We start from the raw sequence: 25051 nt of genomic DNA on the forward strand, positions 1-25051 counted from the left end.
TTGCTGTACACAGCAAAATCATGCAGTAGTCCATCTGAATTCAGTCTGACTCTGTGCACTCGCAAGGATTTCTGGTGTAAATGCTTAAAAAAAGCAAAATTCCGTTTGTGAAACAGAAGTCACAAGAATGACAAGCAACAATCTGTAGATCCAGCCCTTGATGAGACCACAAGAAGAAAAAGAATGCTATTAGACCTACAAAATAATGATTAAAGACTGTAGTACACTTAGAAGATTTTCTTTTATTTTAAATATACCGATTACAGTAATTTATTAGGCTTATTTAGAGCACTATTATTTACATAATTCATTGTTTATGCTTTGGGGAGAATTACAGTGCTCAATAGATGAGAGTCAGTGAGCTGCTTGTTTACCATGTCAGAGTTCAGAGAGATTAATTTCACATAAATGATGAATGTCCTTGAAATGGTTACAGTTACCTGTAGCTTCATACAGTAGGTATCTCCTGACTGCTGTTAAATTGTGTTTAAGATTCTGAACATAGTTATAGGTTATCAGAAGGAAGTTTAACAACAACATCTAATTAAAAATATAATGAAAAGCATCAGTGGTTAAACCTCTACATTTTTCAGATGCACCTCAGGGTGATGAGATTATTCTAAGGGAACAAAGAAATAGTTTGGTAGAATCTCTGTTATAAATGTTATGGGCCAAAATATACAATCACTAATAAATAAAAAATACAGCTTTTTACAAGATTTCCTTTTAACATGGCATCTTAAAATGTGCCTGAAGGTAAGAATGGTTTTCATAATTTTATTAAAATCCAGTTTTCCACGGTTATTATTTCTTACACATGAATTTATGCATTATATATAGTATATAAAACACATAAAATATTAACTTTTTTTGTACAAGAAACATCATTAGTTGAAATCATGAAGAAAGAATTCATATCAGATCCCATACAATGCTACATGTGTAAGCTCCAATATACAAGAAAGGGACTTTGGTCCTGATCTTGCACTAAGAGAACAAATGTGGTCCCATGTTTCTACACACAGAACTTACTGTCTTTCTTGAGAAACAGTCCTGAGTACAGCAATCAATAATCCCATGTTAAGATGACTGATTCCCAAAGTGGATTTAAATCAGGACGGGCAGCTTGAGGGGTTTTCTTCTAATTCTCATTCAGTATATTTTGGAGTTCAAGTTCTTGCCACATTATCAAAGTGTTCAACTGTGGCACCCTGTATCATTTCGCCAGTGGACAGAAAGACAGAATGGAAATGCAGCTCATAACTCTCAGGCATTTATCCTAGCAAATGTAACATTATCAACATTATTGTGGATTGGAAACCATTGTTTATTGACAGTGCGCTTGCTTCTTCAATAAAACATTTTAGATTTCAGCAGCATTACAGTTTGTCAAATAATACTTTCTGAATTACCTTTGTTACAGTTTTGAACCTCTGGCACATTTAAGACACCCACTCACCTATTTAAATAATATTTTGAAGCAAAATTAATGTTTGATATAAAATAACTGTTGTGTTGTAAATGTGGAAAAATAGTCTACAAAAAATAAGTATATAAAAGTGATACCAGATTTATGAATATGTATCGTATATAAACAAGTCCAGGTGACTAATCTGTGTATTAGAAATGACCCTTGGTAGGCTGTGTCACAACAGTACGTCACATTTTTCACAGTTTACAATAATACAGTTAGATTCACTATGTGATGACACCTTATATAAGAAAAATAGTATTTTACAAACTATACATTTGGCATCTATTTTTAGATTTTTTTTTCTCTGTTTCTTTTTCATTTCCTTTTTTCTTCCCTTTTTTTTTTTTTTTTCTTTTCTTTTCTTACAAAATAGTGCAAAATTACAGTGCGGTAGTAGAAGATTTGCAAATCCTAATAAAAAGTCATTATATTTAACTGCTTTTTTCATTCACTGGAAACAGCTTGGCACATTAGGATTTTGTGTAGATGGAAAATCTTCTCACTTCATTGTCTTCAGTATCTTCTTTGTATCTTTAAAACATTAACTTGCACAAAGGGAGTTAACTTTCCGTACTTTTAAATCTTGTCTAACATATGTGTTACAAAAGAAAGCAGCAAAGGAAAATTTAGAGTTTAGGGTTAAATTATTTGCCAAGCAGCATTTATGAGACTGGCTTTTTATACCACGTTATAAAGAAAAGAATTGATGGGAGCATTTTCATCTGGTGACTGCTGAAGTGGTTAGTTAAATATAGCAAATTTATCCCAATTTCATATATGTAAGCATTGATTCATGGAATGTCTTTCAAATTTTGCAGTCGTGCATGTCCCTATATATCAATCCAAACTCGTATCAAGTCAAGGGGATAAGATTTCTTCAAAGCCTATTCTCCATTTGAGTAATTCATATAAAGACTAAGCAACAATTGTTGCCAATTTGCAATTATTAGATGATTTTCTTATTAAGTGTTTACTTAGGAATGTTAATGAAGAGTTCTTCCAGGTATGAATACTTCATTTGTCCAGACAGGCACCATACTTCAAAAAAAGCCAGTGTTCTTGAGGACAGCAGAGTCTTCTGTGCAATCATAAGCAGGCATGGTGCTGGCTGCAGGACTGAGAGCATCCTGGGCCATCCTGTCTGTGTGTTGAGAAATGCACAGAGATGTCAAATGAGTCTCACTTTAGTTCTTTGTCTCCTTGACTGAAAGTAGGAATGAAAAACCCTAATGTGATAACAGTATCATCTACTAGAGGTTTCCAAATAGCTGCCTGTATCAACCTACTCATAATTTAGGCTATTAACCTGGAGGTGAAAGGCTGTCTGCTACACGACCAAATCTCTGAACTATTCACTGCACAGAACCTTTTGGTTTCAGTTAATTGCATGGAGAATATGATGACATAAACGATTCTCAATTAATTACCTTTCCAATAGAGTAATTAAGTGACTTTTTCCAGTATGGAAACCACAAGATGATGTCTCTAGGCCTAATTATTTCTCATGAGTTTATGGTTTTATTATCTGTATCACTTGATAGTATTTGTGCCATGAATTAAAATTTCTATTGCATGGTTTATTACATCAATTTATTGGCCCTTCTGTAACATTAATGAATATATCTAACCAGTATGATTGTTACACTCGTTCTCTGAAGGTAGTCTATAGCACTAGAACTAATTATTCAAATATTAAAAGGGAAGCATTCATGAATAAGAAGGTTGTTTTTACTCCAACCATTCCACTCTACATCCAATCCTGTATTACCATATGGGAATCTTCCAAAGCAGCTACTGACTCCAGGGGGAGATTTCCCTGAGCAAGGAGTGAAAGTTAAAGCTGAAACATCTATTCTGTATGAATTATATTTGAATTATAATCATTATTCTATATGAATTATATTGATTGAAGTCTAACACTTAAAAACTGCTCATGTTAGGAAAAAAATACACAAAAAACCCGAAACCATAATGGAATTGTTAGCCAGCATTAATTAGAAAGCCCACCAACTGTCAAATAATCACCTAGATTCTCTTTTCTGTAGCATACTGGTTTTCACTAAGGAAGCACCTGAAAATTTGACTAACTGACTTTGACTAGCTGAAAATTGACTGTTAGATTTAAATAGGTCAGAAGCTTCCCTCTCAGCTTGCACAGACACACTGATGCCCTCTGTCTCTCCCAGACTGTGGACCCCTTGTTACCAATTTGCACACATGGCTGTTCACTCACAGAGTCCCATCTAGACCGAACAAAATGGTTTCCTCCAACAGGAAAATTGTGTATGGCTTATACTGATCCTTCTAGGACACTCTCAGTCTGAGTTAACTGGATGCAGACGTGACCAGATTTTATGCTTTCTTCCTAGGACAGTTGTCTAAATGCTATCTCATCTTCTCTCAGCTCTGTTTCTCACACCCAAGTGCACTCACAGCAGTAAGGAGGGGTGCTGTGCTGAGTGGATGGCATGAGGCAATGGTGGCACATGCTGTGTCCTGAAGCAGAAGAATGGGGGCTAAGTCAAATGAATTAACACTAAGCCAAAATTAGTCCAAAGAGTTTTCAGTTTGGAGTAACAAGACTAATCACAGGGTAGACACATGGATTCAATAAGGAACATAGAAGTTGGCCTCTGCTATACACAGTGCTTTTTTGCACAGCTCCCAAAGCCAATAATAATATAATGTTAAAAGCTCCGGTGCATTAAACCAGTTAAGATGCTCTTAAATTTAAGCATGTGCTTAAGTCTCCAGGTCATATGCATGTGCTTAAGGTCCTTCCTGAACTAGGTCCAAAAACTCATTGTTGCATAAAAGAAGAATTCATTTCAAAATCAAAAAAGAAAAGATAATAAGAATGAGATTCTTCATGTCGGACTTGAAATATGACTACCTTACTGACAGACTTCACCCTTTCACCCCAGATGTTATCTTTTATATAATACGAGACAGAATACAATACCAACAGGAGTGACATTCTTGAATAATCAGCAACAGTTACTGGTTATTTAACTGATCCTTGCCTGATTAGAAATGGGAGAAAATGACATGGTATGTTTTTTATATTCAGGTTGAGAAATGAATATGAGTAGCTAGAACCACTAACTAGTTGTTTTCCATGCTCAGCAATGCTCACAGGCAGCACTCAGTTTGCATGAACTTTGCAGCTCCATATTTTGCTGCTCTCTTTGTCCATCTTTCATTTTATTTGATATGTTTCCTAAAAGACAAATATGTTGCTGGTTATTTCTTGGACAATCTATGGGCAACCTCAGATAGCAAGAGGCATTTAAAGAAACTTGCAACCAGGATTTGCTAAGGAAGGGAGATCTCCTATTAAGCAGGAGCTGCTGTGGTCATTGAGTGTCGGTGAACTTAAAGGAAATGTCTATTTTAGAAAGATCTGCTGCCAGTTCATCTGACATCTGTTCACATTCAGTGGGATAACAATGTATTTGCTATTAGTATTTTATCTGTTTGGGGTCTTATTTTCCACACTGATAAGGACAGTAATGTTCATAGCTCATTGTATGACAGAGCACCTCAAAACATCCAAAAGAAAGCATTCTAAAATATTCTCTGTCTTTAGTGAGGTAACTTGTGACAAGTAAACAAGTAACTGTGCCACTGGATTACTGTGAGCTGGCAAATAAACACACTTACTGAAATAAAATTGTTGAGAAAACAGTAAGAATTGGTTCAATTTCTCATCTATCATTTCTCTTTAATTGTACAATTACATTCTTTTGCCAGCAGTATCAAGGCATAAATAATACCTTGTTTTCATGGAATAGATGGGACCTTTAAGATCATCTAGTTCCAACCCTGCTGCTATAGGCAGGGGCATCTCCCTGTAGACCAGGTTGCTCAAGGGGCATCCACAGCCTCTCTGGGCAACCTGTTCCAATGTCTCACCACCCTCACAGTAAAGAATTTCTTCCTAATATGAATTTCCTAAAGCTATTTCCCCTCATCCTGTCACTACATGCCCTTTTAAAAAAAGTCCCTCCCCAGCTTTCCTGTAGGCCCTCTTCAGGTACTGGAAGGCCACTATAACATCTCCTTAGAGCATTCCCTTCTCAAGGCTGAAGAGCCCGAGCTCTCTCAGCCTGTCCCTGTAGGGGAGGTGCTTTAGACCTCTGATCATCATCTCTGTGGCCCTCTTCTGGACCTGCTCCAACAGCTCAGTGTCCTTCTTGTATTGGCACCAGATCTGGATGAAGTACTCTAGGTGGGCCATTTTAACTAACTCGTTATAATTTTCCCTTCCCTAATTACCTGTTTTTCCCCATTCTCCTTCATAGTTACTTACAATGTGAACCTATTATACTAATTTTTCAAGTAGGATTGCTCACTGAAGGAGCACAGACTAGAAACAATATCTAATATTATAGAGACTGGAATAAATCTTCCACGAGCTAGGAATACATATCTAGGCAAACTGTCTTTCAGCATGCATGAAGTCCATATGATTTACATTCATTGCTTCACATCATTCACTACCTAGGCTGTACATGACACTACAACTTCTGTCAGTGTATCTCTTTGCATTCAGGACATGATACCTGATATCTTGATGATACCTGTAGATCCCCCTAAAATCTTCATAAAATGGCTGTCTCACTTACATACAGTCAACATGCTTCAGGAATGTCACTGTAGCATTAAAGCCTTGTCTGTGGTTTAGGATTTAATCGTGATTTTTTGTCATTTCAATATAAAATATATTTCTCTCTTGTTTTATTAATCTTTGAAACAGTTTGACAAATGCATCCCGAAGGCAACGTATACAAACTTGAGTGGAGTTTCTATGAAGTACTCTGGTTCCATTTCCAGCAAAAAACTCATACCTTAGAACTCAGCACAAGAATTGCCATGCTGACTGGATCCAGTGCTCACATTACTTACAGTCTTAATACTTAGCATATATTTCAAAACTTTTCAGTGCATACATCTGCCCTGGTTTCAGCAGGGATAGATAATTTTCTTTCACAGAATCACAGAATCACTGTTCTTTCTAACAGTTAGTACAGTGCTGTGGTTAGGATTTAGTATGAGAGTAATGTCTTAGTTGTTGCTGAGCATTTCTTGCACTGAATCAAGGACATTTCAACTTCTCATGCTGCCCTGACAGAGAGGGGGCTGGGGGGGCACAAGGAGCTGGGAGCAGATATAACCAGCACAGCTGAACTAAACTGGCCAAAGGGATATTCCACAACATATGAACATCATCATAGGCAAGTTGTCTGGAGGTGGGCACTGCTTAGGGACTAGCTGGGCATCAGTCAGTGGTAATTGCATTTTGCATCACTTGTTTTGTATATTCTCTTATATTCTTTTTTCTTCCTTTTCTATCCTGTTAAACTGTCTTGATTTCAACCCATGTGTTTGATTGATTGATTGATTGATTCTCTCCCCCATTCCAGTGCAGGGTGAGTAAGTAAATGGTAGTGGTATATTGTGTGGTACTTAGCTGCTGGACAGGTTAAACCACAACAGTCCTTTTGACACCCAACATGGAGTTCAACTAGTTAAGAAAATGATAGATCTGAACAGGTCTATTAAACAGGTTATATATATATATATATATATATATATTTTATATAACAAGTTATATTAAAACAAAATTGTTATGAACACTATAGTATTTTCATTGTTGCTGGTCATAATGTTGGCTTTTCTGCTCTCCAAGTTGTGCTTGTTCAACCAGATGGCTGGAAACATATCCTGTGCTCCATAGCACTTCCAAAAACACTATCCTGAGCCCTGAAAAGCAAGTTTTGTGGTGACATGGCATCCCAGAAAGAATTAAATCAGATAATGGGGCTCATTTTTGAAATAACCTTGTGAATACCTGAGCCAAGGAGCATGACACTGAGTGAGTATACCACATCCCCAGTCGTGCACCAGCCTCTGGTAAAACTGAATGCTACAATGGACTTCTAAAGTCTTCACTGAGAGCAATGGGTACTGGGCCATTCAAACATTGGGATACACATTTAGCAAAAGCCATGAGGTTAGTGACAACTAGTGAATTTGATAACTGAGCTGTCCCTGCCCAATCACACTGCAGAAGGAGATGAAGTCCTCGTACTGCACATGAAAAAAACATGCTGCACAAGACAGCCTGAGCTATTTCAGCCTCAGGCAAAGGCAAACCCAACTTCTGCTTGAGGACCTGGGTACATATGGTGGGTGACACAGGATGATAAGGAAGTCCAATGTGTACTTCAAGGGAATTTGATGCTGTGAGAGAATAGACAGGGATTTGAATTGTATAGTGTTAACTGCGGTATAATAATGCATCACTATTATATGTAATCACTACTATGGTTGCTATATGCCATATTAATGGTGTTACAATAAGAATCACCCAGGCTAATGAAGAATGAATTCTGAAATTCTGAAATTCTGATTCTTTAGTTGATGATGAGTAGTTCTTATAAAAAGTCAAGGACTTTTCAACTCCTTGTGGTGCCCTGAGAGCACGTAGGCAGGGGTTACAAGAAGCTGGGATGGGACAGAATCAGGACAGCTGATCCAAACTGTCCAAAGGGGTATTCCATACCATATGACACTGTGATGAACAATAAAACTGGGAGAGTTGGCTGAGAGTGGCACTGGGCTTAGGGACTGCTTGAGTGTTGGTTGGCATGTGGTGAGCAATTGCACTGTGCATCACTTGTTTTGTATATTCTTTTATTGTTATTATTATTTTATTTTCCTTTTCTGTCGTGTTAAACTGTCTTTATCTCAACCCATGAGTTTCACCTTTTTTCTGGCTGTCCCTCCCATTTCACTTAGAGGGGATTGAGTAAACAGCTGTGTGGTGGTTAGCTGTCTGCTAGGTTAAACCACAATACCAATAGATTTTCATAGTAACAAGTAACATTTTTTGTCATTTCATTATTGTGCTCACTATTTAATAAAGTAAGAGCTAATGCTGAATCTTGAAGCTGAAGGAATTAGTCTCATCTGAATAAGGCCTTGTAACACCCAGCACAACTCCTGCTGTCTAGTGTGAGGAATGAAGTAAGGGACTGTGGAAGTTCACAAAAGGGTGAATATACTTCTAGTGGTCAATGGAAAAAAAATTCTGAATTCCATCATCAAGGAGATCAGGTTACATAGCCATAGCAATGGCATTTTCAGCAGTTGAGAACTTCACAACCCTCCTGAAAACAAAAGGTATAAAGAAATAGAAAGGCTTTGTTCATGTAGGTAATAGCCACTTGCCTTCAAAATGACATAAATGCTATTCACATTACATATATGTCAGCATTTTGTTTTCAGAAGACTATGTTTCCTTCTATTGCATTAATTTGTAAGATAAGATCATCTTGTTTCCTTCTGGAATGCTGGTGAATCTAGGAGGCTCACATATCTTGTAAATAAGCTTTTGAAGACAGCAATAAACAAAATAAATAAATACCTGGATCAGAAAACAGCTTTTGAAGCCATAGGGAAGAACACAAGTTTTTCTGTAACATTTCCAGAGGAATTTCTGAGTTTAGAAGTTAAACTATATTTCTCTTACAGCCTTCCATATTTGTATTCCAGCCTGAGGTAAAAGAAGTATCTCACAGATCACATTATTTTTTGCTAAATTTTATCATCACTTATCCCTTAATCCCTTCATCAGAGTTGTTGTCTTCAGGTTTAATCTTTCATATTTGATCAATTATGTTGTTTGAATAAGGTCTTCTACATCACGTAAACTGAAGTTTTTCATTAACTTTTATAATATTTTCATCTTTTGATTTTTTTATAGCTTCTTTTACCAGGCCTTACTTTAGTAGCAGGATGTATATTTGTTCACAGTAAAGTAAAGTGCACCTTCATCCTTCAACATTTATACCCCTCATTTCATTTTACTTAGGGATAGTCTTAAAAGTTTAAAGTCAATGTTCACATGTTAACTATTGGAATAATATGCTAGTTTGCTCTGTGATGTTTACCAGTGAATTTGTAACTTTTAACATTTATTTCAATTTCTTTTACAACCCTGTCTGTAGTTTAAAGAAAAGAATGAACATATCTAGTATGGTTTTAAACATATCTAAAAAGTAGGCATATGATTCTGGAGCTGACTGCAACTCACTTGTAAGAGCAATCTGTAATATTTTTGCATGAAAAAAACAAGCTGGTTGGCTTTCAGTTGCTACCAAAATATATCTGTATGTCCATGTCATTAAACAAACCTTATACATAAGACAATACATAGCAATCCAGTATTTAACTCTTAGCTGCTGAAAAAAATAGTAATAAGATCAAATAACAGACATTAGAAACAGACATATTTTAAACAATCATGACAATCATCACATTTTTGTATTTGCTATCAGAGCAAATTTAAAACGTAAGAACTTCCCTTTGAAAGCATCTACTGTTCTTGAGATTGCTGTTGTTTATACCTGTCACATAAAATAGTTTGAAAAACCAAAACTCATTAGCTTAATGAGTTGAATGGTTGAATACTTCAGCATGATAACTTATTTACTGATTTTCAGCATATTTCTTTCAGAAATGAAACTTGCCACTCAGCAAGTCATCCATCTACCAATAAAGTTCAACAGACCTTTATAGAAGTGGAGAGAAACACCACAATTATAAAAAGGATTATGAGAGAAATTTCTAGAATTTCTCAACAAGCTATTTCTAAACAATTACTACTACTAGCTGAATTCAGTGCATAAGGCTGATTCAATCAAATACATAAATTAAAATCTGTTTACTTCTGCATCAGTATATTACCAATTACAGCCCTGGTTCACATAAACTGTACTTGAGACACAAGGAAACTTAAGGATGCGCTACATTTAAATTCACTGAAAAGTTGGATGAATCAGGGCTTCGGTCACTAAGATTGTTTATTTTCTCAATATCTTGCTTCTCCATTCTTCAGAAGGTAAGAACGGACATATTGCTAAAGTAACTCTAGGAGTTGTTCATTGGAAACTTTTTTTTTTTCTTAAACAAAGACTGTCTGCTACTGTGAATCTTTTTTAAAAACTGTATTTCTAGATTCTACACCAGTAAAAAGGGATGCAGTTTAAAACGCTGAAATAATTGTAGATACTGAACTGTACTGTTTCGTCTTTTTTTTTTTTTTTTTTTTTAATTAGATATTACACATATTTCAGACCAATAGAGCAAATTATCCTTTTAAAATTCTCTATGGCATCTAGGAGTTGTGTTCTCATTTTGCAAATAGATTAAACAGTGAATAAAATGTTAAAAAAAAAAAAAACAAGAAAAAGATGTTTAAATGTCAACTTTATGTGTAAGACTGAGGCATACTCCACAGAAAATGTGAAAAATCTTGTTTAAAAATTATAGTAAACAATCATATATTCTTCAGTGCACATAATTAGTATGTACATTATAATTTAAAACTGAGTTTTGATGACTGCTGCTCATAATTTTTAAAATCTCTTACAAAATATAAATAGAATAGCCAAGAGAGGATGGCTGATAAACCTTGACGTAAGGTTCTGTGAGGTTCATCCTTCCTTCTTTTTTCCTTATTCCTTTACTCTCCACTTAGACTAAAGATCCATTATCTTCTTCAAAAAAGTGCACATACACACACACAAATTAGTTCCAAAACCATTTTTCTAAATTTCCAATTGACTTGTATTCCTGGTGTCTTTTCACATGATCACAAGCAAGACATGCATGAGATTCCCAGAATTTAGGAAGATGCACTGAGAAATCCTTCCTCCAGTTGAAGTAACTAAGGTACATCTTGTTATTTTTGTCAAGCATCAGAAGATATTCTGCAAGCTCTCTTGGGGATAGAAAATCTTCCACGTGGATAAAAGAGTCTGCTGGAATGTAATTCTCGTAGTTTTCTCTGGAGGGGCCCAGTACAACTGGTACTGATCCAGCCAGAAGAGCATTGTAAAGTTTCTCAGTAATGTAATCTTTGTGGATTGAATTTTCAAATGAAAGGTAGAATTTGCAACTGGAGATAGTTGGAATTAAGTTTTTATCGTTGACGTAGTCTCCAAAGGCTTGCCCGTAGGTATGGATTTCAATGTACTTGCTAAGCTCATTGTAATACTTGACTCGAGCATGCTCAGGGTTCCAGTTACTTACAACCCAACAAACCAAATTTTCTTTACTTGGCACTTCATATGTAAAGGCGCCTGTACCAACTATCATGGAGCCATAAGGCACCTGAATATCTGAATCACGCCGGTAAGTCAGGGTTAGGTTAAAGAGGTGTTCAATGCCACTCTTTTGTGGAGTATGAGTTGGAGATTCCAAGTTCATCCAAATCCATTTCTGGAATGGTGGCCTGGCTTGCTGAGGTAAATTAGTCAGATCCCAGTTAATGTCCCTGTGATGTATGAGAACTGCATGGGACTTGTTATATAGTGAGCGGTCAATAGTCAGATGGCACCCATGGATGTTGAACATCGTTTGGCAGGATGTTAGATCGAATGTCTGGCCAAATGGCCAAAGCCAAACCAAAATAATAGTTTCATTAAAATTATCAGTTTTGGAAGAAAAGAAGCTCTTCATTTTCAAAACTGAGCTGGCTGATTCCACAGGATTAGAGATCCAGCTGCTTGTTGGTTTAATATAAATTAGTATAAATGCCATGAAACAACCAAGGACAATGAAGACAATAAAAAATGGCCGGAAAATTCCTTTAGATGTTGATGTCATAATTTGTTCTAAGGAAAAAGAGAGGAAGACAAAGAGAGAAAATAACATCAGCTTTTTCAAATACATATATATCTCCTCTTAAAGCAATCAGACATCAGACATCAAAATGGACAAACTTCAATATTACTGATCTGTAACTTCAGAAACTTTTAAGTAAAAAAGGGATGCCCTATCCCTGTAAGTGCTCATACTCATGCTGGATAGGGCTTTGAACAACATTATCTAGTCTAGTGGAAGGTGTCCCTGACATTATCTACTCTAGTGGAAGGTGTCCCTGTTCACAGCAGAAGGCTTGGAACGAGATGATTTTTAAAGGTTCCTTCCAACTCAAATCATTCTATGATTCTGTGAATCTATTATTCTATAAATGTATGAGTTCTTGCACAACATTCATGGAAAAGTTTTAGATAATGCCATATTCATATGTATCTTCTTCACATGAGAAGCTAACATATAAATTGGAAGTAAAATTTTAAGATATGTCATACTTGATATATATCAACACATATCTTAAGTGTTTTTACTTAGAACTTAGACCAAGAGTTTGAGACACATGAAATTACCCTTTGATTCTTTCCTTGTGTATGAGTAAGGGCTAATATGCTGCAGTTTTGGTCCATACGTATTTGTGTGCATATAGAGGATATAGCTTTAGAGGAATGAAAAAAGATCAATAAGACCATTAAAAAACTAGCTTGTGACTGATGAGTATATGGAGAGGAACATTCTTACTTTTTTCTTGGGAGTCCTAAAACAGATAGGGGAGGAAAGCAGTAATACAGGTTCTCAGCTCTCCTGTTCTCATAGTCAGCCGTATATAGTCCCCATATAAAGAAAAATGAACAATAAAATATCCTTAAAACATTTAATTATGTTTTTACACCACAGTCCTGTGTTAAAATTTAAGAAAAGTACAGATATACTGCTTCTTTGTGAGGTAAAATTTCTTTTTCTATAGGGAAAAAAAAAGTGAGAAGTTTATATAGTTTCCTTTGTCCTTTCTCTGATTATTTCTTCCTGAGAGAATTGATAAATCTCTTTCCAACACTTGTCTTCCATATGGTTCTTGTGAAACCTGGCAAAATTAGGGATTGCTTATGGCTAACCTCTCCTGCTGAATGTAGCCCTAGAACACAAAAGTGTTCTAAAAATAAAACAGTTACCCATGTGAAAAGTGCTGTGACTTAAAAAAGGAATAGAAGTTAGTTAACAAAAAGAAGTGTACTGCATTTGTTGGCATACTGTAAAAAGGTAATTGTGCATTTCAGTTACTATAAAACTTGTCTGGCTTTCTTTTTCTGCATATTTCTCAGTGCTTTCAATTTTTGTTATCTTTGCTAGTTAGCTGCACAAAATAAATAAATAAATAAATATAAAAGTTCTGCTCATAAAAATAGATATAAAATGTATACTCTAAATAAAAAAAAAAAAAAGAAATCACTGACAGAAAGCAGAATTTCTTTTAAATCAGCTCATCTCATTTAACGTGTGAGATAATTACATTCAGCACAAAGACACAATGGAATGTGATTCAGAGGTCCGTTAATGCAGCATACATGTACTGCTTTGTGAGTGTAAAAGCTGATGTGTGAGTGTAGCAACACAGTACAACAAAAAGCATTTTCACATTCATTATTGAGGAAAGGGACAAAAAGGGAACGTCCTACTGAGTTCTATACTAACATTATATCCTGAGTAAAAAAATAATATGCCACACTTTCTTCCTTATTTTGGAAAGTCAGATTGTCTTAATTCTGGTTGTAGGTGTTGTGGTGGGTTAACCTTGGCTGAAGGCCACTCGACCCCAGCCCCCAGCTGCTCTCTCACTCTCTCCCCTCAGCAGGACAGGGCCAGGGGAGGGGGGTGGCAGGAATTAAGATGAATTAAGATCTCATTGAGATAAGGGCAGGGAGATCACTTACCAATTACTGTCATGGGCAGACACACTTCGGGGAAAGTGAATGTGATTTATTGCCAATTAAAATAGATGTGGATAGTAAGAAACATATAAAAATTCAAACACTTCTACGCCTTGGCCCCTTCTCCCAGGCTCATCTTCACTCCTTCATTCCCAATTCTTCTGCCTCCCCTCTAAGCAGTGCAGGAGAGCTGGGTAATGGAGGGTTGTGTTCAGTCCATAACAGCTCTTGTGTCACCCCTTCCTCCTCACACTTTCTGCTTATTCCAGCATACGCCATTTCCACTGCTGGGCCCAGCCATGCTTTGCAGTGGGGCTGTGGGAGCCGACTGAAACCAGTAGTGCCTGGCATGTGGCAGCCTTGCCCTTTCTGCACAGTGGAACCTGGCAGCCACCTGCCACTGGACATAGGTGCTCAGTACAGTCATTTAAAATAATAGGATGTGTTTTGTATACTTGTCATCTCAACCCCCTTCTTTTGGACAGAGTTTAGCAAGTCCTCTATGCTTTTAGCAAAGCATCTTGAAAGAAGAGGGGAAGAATTTTTGTGTCTGTGACTTTTTTGTTTAGTCTCATCAGTTCAAGTTCAGTTTGAGGTTCTGCAGATATGTCACATAGGCTTTTCTTCAGCTTATGTTGATTTTTTTCTGGAAATACATCTAGAGGGAAGTTTATGACCTGACCCATGAGAACAGAAGACTGTTTTCCTGCTTTTCTATGAATAAAATTGGAGCATGTTCTCTAAAGCAGTAAGGGATTTGGGTCAAACAGCTCAAAGAGATGAAACCTGAGTTAAAAACAAGGGGCTGAACCAATCTTCATGTGGCCATTCTTAGTTTCTCTTCTATTGAAACTAACACGCAGAATAGGTATGTCTTTTCACTTAAGAGCTACTGAGCGTTGAGTTCAAGAATAGGTTGAGGAAGGAGTCTATTCACAGAAACTGATGATTTTCTGAAGACTAAAATTGCAGGGAAATCACAAGTGTACCTAAACATTGTGTCTTGCTATGTAGTCACCCTCCAATCAAAAGCTCTTTGATGCTTTCTGGCAGGGATTATTTTAAACTAAGCATAAACTGCATAAACACATGACAATTCCTGCTATGTAGGAAATAGTCAAATATTATTTATTCTGTTCTCTGCATGACATTCTGTGTCCACTGCGTGGTATTTGTGCCTTTGAATTGTAGTGTCAATGTGGAGATAAATTGCTTCTGTAGCCAGAAGGCTGATCTTAGCAACTTGCAACATTAAACAAGTAAGTTTACTTATTCTGTCTTTTCTACATCTGTTTCCTCACATTGCATTGGTGCCCTCTGTACTCAAGTGTCCGCTACTGGTCAGGGATCATGGTTCTCAGTTTTTAGCTTTCACCAAAACAGCAGCCCATGGCCAGGATTCTACTGTTTAGTTTTTCACCTTTTGGGTTCAGAAAACTATTATTATGCAGACTCACACATCCATTAGGAGATAAGAAAGTGTTGTTGGCATGTTTCACTTTGAAGCTTCTGCTAATGGGATGCTGGAAAAGTGTTGCAAAAGTAAGACACATTACAATCTGGAATGAGAGGCTTGCAAGGAAGCAGAAGAAAGAATACTTCTACCAATATTATTTGCCTATACCCAAAGGAGCTGACAAGATTTTGTTGTAACTCCAGCACTGACTTTTGAGATGTACACAGGGAATAGCAGTCATTTTTCAGAATGAAGCACTATCCTCAGAAGCAATAACTTTTGTCCTCGGTAAAGCAGACATAGGAACAAACAGACTGCTTTCATGGCTTTTGGGACTCTTTGTCCTAAACACAGACAGCAGCACAGCGAAGGCATGTGGCAAACACCTGTTAACAAATTGTATTTTCTTGAGAAGTAGCTTGTCTGTAATGTTAGGATATATAGGTTGATTCTTTGTTTAATTTGCCAACTAAAATTTGTGGAAGATTTTTTTTCACAGTGTTCTTCAAAATGCATCTTTCACATTTAACGTTTTCTTCTTCCCTTTTGTGCCCAAGGTAGCTGCTGATCTCCTGCTGTGCTTCTTTCTCACTATAAAGGTGACAGACACTATGGAGACATTCATTGCAGCTCATCCAGCCAAGTAACCTTAGCTCACCCTTCCTCTTTCATGGCTTTCTTTCCACCACAGAAGCACACACTTCCTTTTTGCAAATCCCCTCCCCCATCAATTTCTGTCATGGCAGCCTCTAAAAAGAAAACTTGTCAAAGAAATGTGTTTACTAAGACTATTGCCAATTGGAAGAATTCAGTATCTTTGATAATTTCATTACAAACTACATTTCCGAGTGTTGTGGCATAGCAAGAATTTTCTAGGTGCCTTTTTCCTATTTGAAAGTATAGTATTTAATCAGTGCAAGACTATTTTCCTCAGTAGAAAACTTAGCAAGGCTTCCTTTTATGTGCAGATTTTGGCATGCCATCACCAAGCAACTCCATGTAGTAGCAACACAACCGCAGGGATAGTGGGCAGGGTACTAGCAGCATTAACCCTAAGTGCACCAGGCAAGGCTTGCAAAATATTGTATGAATGCATCATGTTCTCAAATAAATAAAATGCAGTTTTATAGGACCTATTTTATCATGGCTCCTGTACAATGATGACTTCTTAATTATTCCGGGGAAGGACAGACTTTTTTTTTTTTTTTTTTTTTTTTTCCTGATTATGCTAACTATAGGAGGGAGAAGAAAGGTAGCATTTCTAGTTAGTTATGCCAGTGCCTGTTTTCCGGGCGTATCTTTACATCACCTTCACTGGTATACCCTCAAGGTTTTGCCAGTAGCCCAAAATATGTGACTACTTGCAGAGGTATAACTGTCATTACTAGTCTAGTACTGAGGTAATCCAAAGGCTTAGTGGCACAGTCCTATGATTTTTCAATCCAAACAAGCTGGCCGCTGTGTCAATGAAAAAAACACTGACTGTCAGCACAGGCAGCCACTGCAAAACTCCTAGATGAGCTAAAATGAATTTCTGGAGGATATGGAGGTGTGCAGGAATGAATTGTTTCCAAGAGTTCAAAGAGATACTAAGGACAGTATTTTAAAATTAAGCTGGAACAAAGGGACGGTGTCATTTCTGAAATCATGGACACTGATTAATGAATAAAGATCCGTTGTTATTTCTGTTGCCTGACTTCGAATTCTGAAATATCTGGGGCTAATTCTTATCAGCACCCTGTCTTGGGAGAGCTCAAGAATAAATACTTAAAAATCTCAAGATATCCTTGGAGAATCACTCTGGGGATCAGACTGGACATCTGTGGCGCAGGAGTCTTATTGAAAGTGAGAAGCAGAAGGACACCGGGGCAAACAGAAGTGACAGTGGCCCTTCTAGCAAGAGATAGTATCTATGGAGATACTCTGGAAATATTAAAAGGACATTTGAATGCAGTGTGAACTGATAAGGATCACACGCAAACAAATGTTGGAAAGAACACTCCTTTGAAATTGCTGTACCTGTCCTCCGGCATACTGTACCAGTCTCAGCCATCACATATCTACATTTATGCAAGGAGCAGTGTCTTCTTAGACCACACTTCCAGATAGCTGGATTTTTTAACCTGCAGTATAAAATGAAAACTTAATGCCTTAGAGTAGCGTGAGTGTAATTTCTTATCTCCAAGTGCCCCAAGCTGCTTGTGGTTCAGTTCCCTGAGACTGAAGAATGCTTCTTTTTGATGGAATTAACTTGTACTGTTCCCAGTTATAGTTGCTATTTAGCAACCAGAATGGTAGATATTTTTCCCTACTATCTAAACATGGGCTTGCTACCATGCCTTTCCATGCCTGTCCTGCGGATTTCTGAAAGCTGCCTAAAATGAAAAGACAGAGCTGAGCCGCATACAGTTAAATGCTTTTAGTCTGAGAGTTGAATGAGCTGCTAATCTCAGGCTGTGTATTTTTATTCTTTTGTCTGCAGGATTCTTTTTCTTCCCCTCTCCACCTCCTTTGTTTTCAAGTTATTTGTTCAGTTCCTTAGATTCCACTTCTGCCTGTTAGCACTTTGAGAACAATGTAGAATGGTTCTATACAACACTAGCATTTTTTGTTATGAACAGCTTAAAAAATGGTCTAAGAGCTTAATTAAGATGGACTAGTTTAGGGATGGTGCTGAAGCTGCCACTGTAGAATGTTAAGAACAAGTTACACATGCATCCTTCAGCAATGAGATTAGACTCCGCCCTTAGGTTCTGGGGCTGGGTTAGATGACCTCCCTTGATTCCTTCCAGCTCAGTGATGATACTAAACATAGATTGTTGTAAAATGAACCTAATGAAAACACAAGTTGGTAACCTACAACTGCAGAAAATTGCTGAATAAACTGAGTAAAAATATCTTCCACCTTGAAACTTTTCTTGAAGGCTATGGAAGAGCAGTACTTCACACAGTGAAAAATTAAGAAAAAATGAAAATTTATGTGGACAACAATAAAATTATTCCCTGTCTTCAAAGGCAAAACATAAAGATTCCTGTCTGTTGCTGGCTGGGGTACTGCTGCTATTTTGCAAATCTCCGAATCTCTGTATCTCATCCCCTTTGGCCTTGGTGTGAAATAGCCAACTCTCAGCTCCATTCTCCAAGTTGCTGTGCAGTGCACAGTGTGCTGCAATGGTTCTGCAGCCTCCAGCCTTCCCCTGATTGTCATTCATCTTCTCCTCCTCCCGGCAGCACTCACATGCTGTCAATCCCCAGCTGCTGAAGCACCAGTTCAGTGGTTCCTTTCTGCAATCTGATTGCACAGCAAAAGTCATCAGCCAGCTGTGCAGGGTCTTTAATGAAAATCCTATCTGCAAGAAATTTTTTCCAGACAAATACAGTATTAGCATCAGAACCCCGCTTCACACTGTAGCTGTATCGCTTTCTACTCATGAACCCTAAGGTCCGACTTGGAATACTGGAATATAAGACTACAGTTGGTTCCCTCACTGGCACAACTGAAAAATTTGTTCATGCAAAGCTTTACTAAAATTAAGCAGCACTGTCTGACTTGATAACATGCAGAGATAGGTCCATACTGACATGTCCACATCAAAGCTAGTTTACAAATAATAATGTTCTCTGAAGGGAGTGGCGGCTTTCCATACTGTGCTGATCAGAGAAAAGAATGTTCTTCACCAGCTTTATCTACCTCCCCAGGAAAGCACCTTGTCCTCCTGAAGATAAAACTCATCCTAGCTATACAGCACAATCCAATCTTCTTTCAAAAGCACTGAAAATGCTCTGCATCAAATGAAGCTGTACAAAGAAAAGCAGCTCCTGAAGTACAAAAGGTGGTTTCTTTCAATTTTCTTTGGGGACAGTCGACTGCTGTTCTCTCCAACTATGTCAGAGCTGAGGAAACAACTGTTCAGTAGCTTTGTGGCTGGCTTGTAAAACTGCACCCAACTGAAATATATAGAACATATCTGAACAAGCTATGCATTCGTGATGGCCACCAGCCCGCCAGGAAGCCTTAGTTAACTCCCAGTAGCTATGAAAATGGTATGAACCAAACAGAGATGGGGCATAAAGTAGCAAAAGAAGAATCTTAGACTTCACTGTGTATGTATGCTAAACTCCACATCATAGCATCACAGTTACTTCTAGCTGATTTCCTCGTATGTATTTCCCTAGTACAATGGAAAAAAATATAAACATTTTTGTTGGCAAAGAAGACAAAGCAGAGTGAGTAAAGGGTGGGAGACACCTGCTTAAAATAGTGAATGCTTGTTAGGGGGCATTACTTCTGTAGCAAAGAGAAGCTTTTGGAGCTCTAAGCACCAGCAGTTTGTGTAGATATGATTAGAGGCTGTGTGCAGTACTCACACTGTTGAATCTTGCTGCATAGGCAAGCTTGAATATTTTAATTGGGATTTAATACTGCTCTTTTTGTAGATACAACTGCACTGATCTGGAGGATTCTGCCAGTGGCAGTGTAAGTCTTGAGACAGTTCTGCAGTCTAGAAAGAAAGCCTGAGAACCCTCTAAAACATAGCATAAAATCCTCATAATTTGGTCTCTTCTTAATGATTCAGTTCTCTGTCTGCCTAGCACTTTTTTCTTCAGCAAGTCATTATATTTCTGGGTTCAGGATCTGAACTGATGTCCCTGTTGTGTTTTTGTTTTCGTTGTTGTTGTTTGTTTGTTTGTTTTGTTTTGCTTTTTGTGTTTTTTTTTTTAATGTAAGTCAATGGTCTTGCTTTAATTTACAAAGCCTGAACTGCTACTGATGCTACTTGCCAGCCAGCCAATGACTACCCTAAAGAGTAAAGGGAGAAACTGAAGTGCTCACATCCACTATAGACAGCTCTGTGTCTGAAAGGGAGAATGACATTTACTTGGACAGTCAAAAGGAAAATGGAGAAGAGAGCTGTTGATTTCTAGGCCTTTTTTTCCCCTCCTTTTTAATATGGTCATATTCTTTACAAGTAAGACTTCTTTTTGCTCTTCAAAAGGTGAAAGTACAGCTATTCTTTTAGAAAATCATCCAACTGAAGTGACTATCCTGAACGAAGAAGTAACCAAATGTCGGTCAACAGGACTCACAGTGGCCAAGAGTCCTTATCCAAGTTCTGTACCTTGAGCAGAGCCCCACACTGCTTGTTTTCTTAAAAGAGAATGGATTACTCAAAGCTTCAGGTGAAAGTCTGTGTATAAAAAATACAAAGCCTTCATATCTTAAGATTATGAGTGCCAAAAGCAATCACTGCTTATTTTCTATCTGGGACAAATGCACTTCAGCTAAGTGAGAACTTGTAAGTGCAAGTACCTTAGCACAAAATGGATGGACAATTGGAAAGCCAGAAAAATAGCAACAATTATTGTCCCCTTGCACACCAACAACTATGTTTTCAACATGACTTGTAGTGGTTGAGTATTCACTAGTCTAAAGGAAGAGCCTGGTAGATGTAAGATGGAAGGCAATCATAAAAAATAGGACTCGTAAATAGTTTGCCGTAGCAAACAAGTTACTAAGTTGCTATGAACATTAGCCAGGTTTGGTAATTAAAAAAAAATTAAAAAGGAAACTTAAAAAAAATAATAATAATCCAAGTGACTTTCTACTCATCCACAGAAAGAAAGAGGAAGATCCACAAATTAAATGAAAAGTTGCTCATAGTAAATTTATAAGAACTTTAAGATCGTACATAAATGTACACACACACACAAACAGAAATAAAAATGTAACCCCCAGAATCTAAACAGCGAAACACTAAACAGCAAGAATGAAAACATATTTTAGATAGAATTATTTAGATGGTATATATTGGAAAAATGTCTGATACAGTATATACTGCAAAACCAGCAAAAATAACCACACCAAACCTCTCAAACTGCACATTCCACTGAGAAAACAAAACCTCAGTTGAGAGAAACCAGTGGTTAATTTCTTGGAGTCTGTCTTTGTGTGCACAACAAAAGGAAGAGCAGCAAGCTGGAACTACTAGTCTAACAAGCTGAGAAATACAAAGCTTAACAAAAAGTCACTGAAAAGACATTTTATATAGGAAAAAAAAAAAAGTAATCCTCCAGTAAAGAAACTACAAATACGTAAGAGGAATGAGTTGAAGGAATTACAGTCTGGAAAAAATCCTACAGCAGTTACTAACACCTACATGTTCTAAGATGTTTTCTTGTTACTACTTATTGTCCAGGTGAACAGATGGACTGATGCCTGAGAGCAACTCTCAAGCTTAGAATATAGGAAGGAAGAATATTCTGCACTGGCTGTTGACAGTAAATTGTACAAAACAGACTGATTGTACAGAGCTCGTGCTTAATTTGGAAAGACTCAAGAAACTTGCAGTGGAACTTGCTATTTCCTTGCTTATTTTCTTCCTCTATGCCTGTTGAAAAAACAAGTACCTGCAGCATAAGTTAAAGCAGTCCGTTCTGATGCTCAGTTACTGAATTTTACTGTCATACATTATTCTATTGTTAATAGAGCAAAAATTCCATAATGAATTCATGCCCTAGTAGCGAGTTAATATAAAATTATTTACTCTATCTTGAAAATAGAATTTTCTAGGCAATCTTAAGGTTTGTAGCCCATACTTTTTCTCCACTACAACCCTGCTGTACATATTAGAAAAAAGCATTTAAGCAGGGGAAAGAAAAAGTTCTCATTTGTTTCTGATACATGAGGAAACCTTTATATAGCCATCTTGCTCAGAAAGCAGCTTTTTAAGGAAAGTTAATTGTGATATTTTGGAGGATATACAAGGAGAAAGAAAGAAGTAATGGAAAAAAATTGAAAAAAGGAAAAAAAAGGAGCTAGGTATGAGGACAGCAGTACTCTGCTTAATTCTGTATTCCTCTGCTTTGAGGATGCCAGCGTAAGGGAAAATGATGACAAGCAGTTGCCTTTACAAACAATGTGTGGCTCCCTGCAGTTAGCACAGCTTAATAAGACTAAGTAAGTGAGTAAGACTAATTTGATGACAAGGATGATAAGAGGGACCTAACCCCATGCTTGGCTAGTCTACTCCCAGTCCTAAGGAGCCCCAGAAACAGGCACTACTAATAGGGTTCAGGGGAAACACTGGTGTCTGACTTTGAAAATACAACCCTGAAAGCCTCTGCTCATTTGTTTCTCGATGCTAGTCATGCTTAAACTCCCCCTGGCTCTCTGCCTTTCAGCCTCCTGTGCACTCAGCAGCCTGGTGCCAGCACATGCCCAGGAGGGGCTCATTCTTCATAGGGATGGGGACACTCACATCGATAAACCAGCAATTTTCCTAGTTCTCAGCCCTGAGACGGACTTCATAGCTGTGCCTAAAGCAGCAGACTCCATCTCAAATGCAGTGGTAGCAGCTGTTTTTGCTTCTCTGTTTCTAAAGGAACAGGCATAGGGTGAAGTCCCTTTATGCAGCATTTGGAGCTACAACCTTGGATGAGGGACACAAATCCTACTTGAGTCTGAAGTGATTTGGACCTAGATATTTCACTTGCCTGAAAAATTTCCTAGCTCCTTGATGGCAGTGGCAGTTGATTTTAAAATGTGTGAGAAGCTTTACGATTAGGTGGAAAGAATCCTTTCCTCCCTATTGGTGCCCTAGCTGCTAATCCAGACACTACTCTTTTCCCTTGACCTCTTTCTGTCTCTTGCCTATTGACTCCCTAATGATTTATGCCCAGGGCGCATCTGCAGCAGTAGAGCGTGGAGTCTGCCTCCTTCCCTGTGCAGTTGCAATTTTATAATGGGGAATACTGTAAGGGGGTGGCAGAGGTGGTTTGAATCTCCTCTTTTGGAAAGATCACAAAAGAAGGTATGTATTCTGAATAATTGTTTTTGCCATTCTCCTCTGGCTAGGTTTAAAAGGTGTAATACCCTAAATTTCTTCCTAAAATAAAGGAGTTATCTCTCTGACCACAAGGGAAGATTCCCAGCTGTAAAACCCAAGGAGGAGAACCAACTCCTGAACATAACAAGATGTGCCTTGGTGAGGGATGGAGGAAGGCACATCCCAGTCCTGTTCTGGGCAGCCTCTTCCATTTCTTGTCCTTTTGTGTCTCCATACTTAGAGGCCTAGGTAAATTCTTTCACTTAGTGGGCATCCTAGACAACCTAAGGAAGTTTTTGGGTTCCCATCCCGAGGCTGACGGTTAACAGCCAGCCATGCTAATGCTGATTTTGAGTCCAGTACAGGCTTTGGTCTGTGAGGTCAGATGCAGGCTAGACATCAAAAAAACAGAGATTAAATTACCATGAATTCTCCCTCCCAGCCAAATTAAATGGAAGTAAATGGGATTCTTATATTGTAATCTTTCATGAAGGAGTGAAATCAAAAGCAATAAAAATGGTATTAGGAAATATTAGTATTACTGCCTAGCATACGGATAGGATGAAGGACAGTACAACTTTGCCATGACAATTAGAGCCTGTTGGTGCCCTAAAAAGCATCTCCCATAGAACAGAGGACAAGGAGAACTTCCTGGCTCATCTATCACTTTAACTTTAGTTCACTTAACTGAAATTAAATTTGGGTTAACCTAAGAATTAATCGCTTTCTATGTCATCTTCTAAACTATAGTATGAAATGCGATACTTCTCCTCCTTCAATAAAGTACTTTAAAATCTGCAGATTAAAAGCAAAAGCAGTGCTGTTTTGGATGCAGCAATACTTCTTAAATAACTTAAATATTCTTAAGGGCTTTTATTAACATTAGACATTCTAATAAACATTCTACTCACACCACAGTTAGAAAACTATTTCTGAAACTGCTTTAGTGGGAGTAAGGGAGGGGTGAAAATGAAGTCCAAGTAAGACAAAGTGATTAACATAATGCCATAAAGTTTTTATGATATGTGACAACGATGATTTTAATTTACATGAAAACAGTTGCATCTGTGGGATAGAATATTTTCCTTTGAACAAACGTCACATGAAAGTAGTTATAGCACATTAATTCAGATCAGATACCACTGGCATAGATCATTGTTTCAGAGCTCTGAAAACATTCTGATCTTCTTGACTGTAGTACATTAGTAGAGGAAAATGGAAGGTATAATCAGGTTTAAACCAATGACCTCTTGATCTGTACAGTAAAAAAATGCAGAACTCTTTTCAGAACTATAGTAGAAAATCTGTCCGCAAAGTTGGATTTCTTGAAAGACAGGATATCAGAGATGAAATCTTGCTCACGTGAACAATGGCAAGCCTTTTTTTAATTTCAGAATGGTTAAGGTTTTGTTCTTTCAGTTGAATGCAGCAACATGTGAGAGGCGAGAACAAGAGAACAAAAGCTATTCTTTTGTGAATAAAGTCAATTTAGAAATAGAAAACCTACAGCAACTCAAGAGACAGCAAGGCAGATATAAGTCATGCTTGGGGAACTTAAACTCTGGAGCAAATTATAAATAATGAACACTCCCCTACACAGACACAAATGCACCCATGATCTGTAAACTAAAGAAATTTAATAATGTATTCAAGGCGTTTCAGTTTTCATAATTGCAATGCATTATAATTATAAATATAC

General features: G+C 37.4%; 1 protein-coding gene across 4 annotated transcripts in view; it reads right to left on the bottom strand.

The window, feature by feature from the left end:
- Nucleotides 1–222: 222 nt before the first annotated feature.
- Nucleotides 223–25051, bottom strand: part of FUT9 (fucosyltransferase 9) — a 115823-nt gene continuing 90994 nt past the window's right edge. For all 4 annotated transcript variants that reach the window (NM_001079502.5, XM_015284664.4, XM_015284665.4 and 1 more), the window contains one exon: nucleotides 223–12159. In NM_001079502.5, the coding sequence (NP_001072970.1) occupies nucleotides 11072–12151 (1080 nt within the window). In that variant the 5' untranslated portion in view covers nucleotides 12152–12159 and the 3' untranslated portion in view covers nucleotides 223–11071. The remainder of the gene's footprint in view (nucleotides 12160–25051) is intronic.

Source organism: Gallus gallus, chromosome 3, assembly GCF_016699485.2.
Source record: "Gallus gallus isolate bGalGal1 chromosome 3, bGalGal1.mat.broiler.GRCg7b, whole genome shotgun sequence".
In the NCBI taxonomy this organism is placed as follows: Eukaryota; Metazoa; Chordata; class Aves; order Galliformes; family Phasianidae; genus Gallus; species Gallus gallus.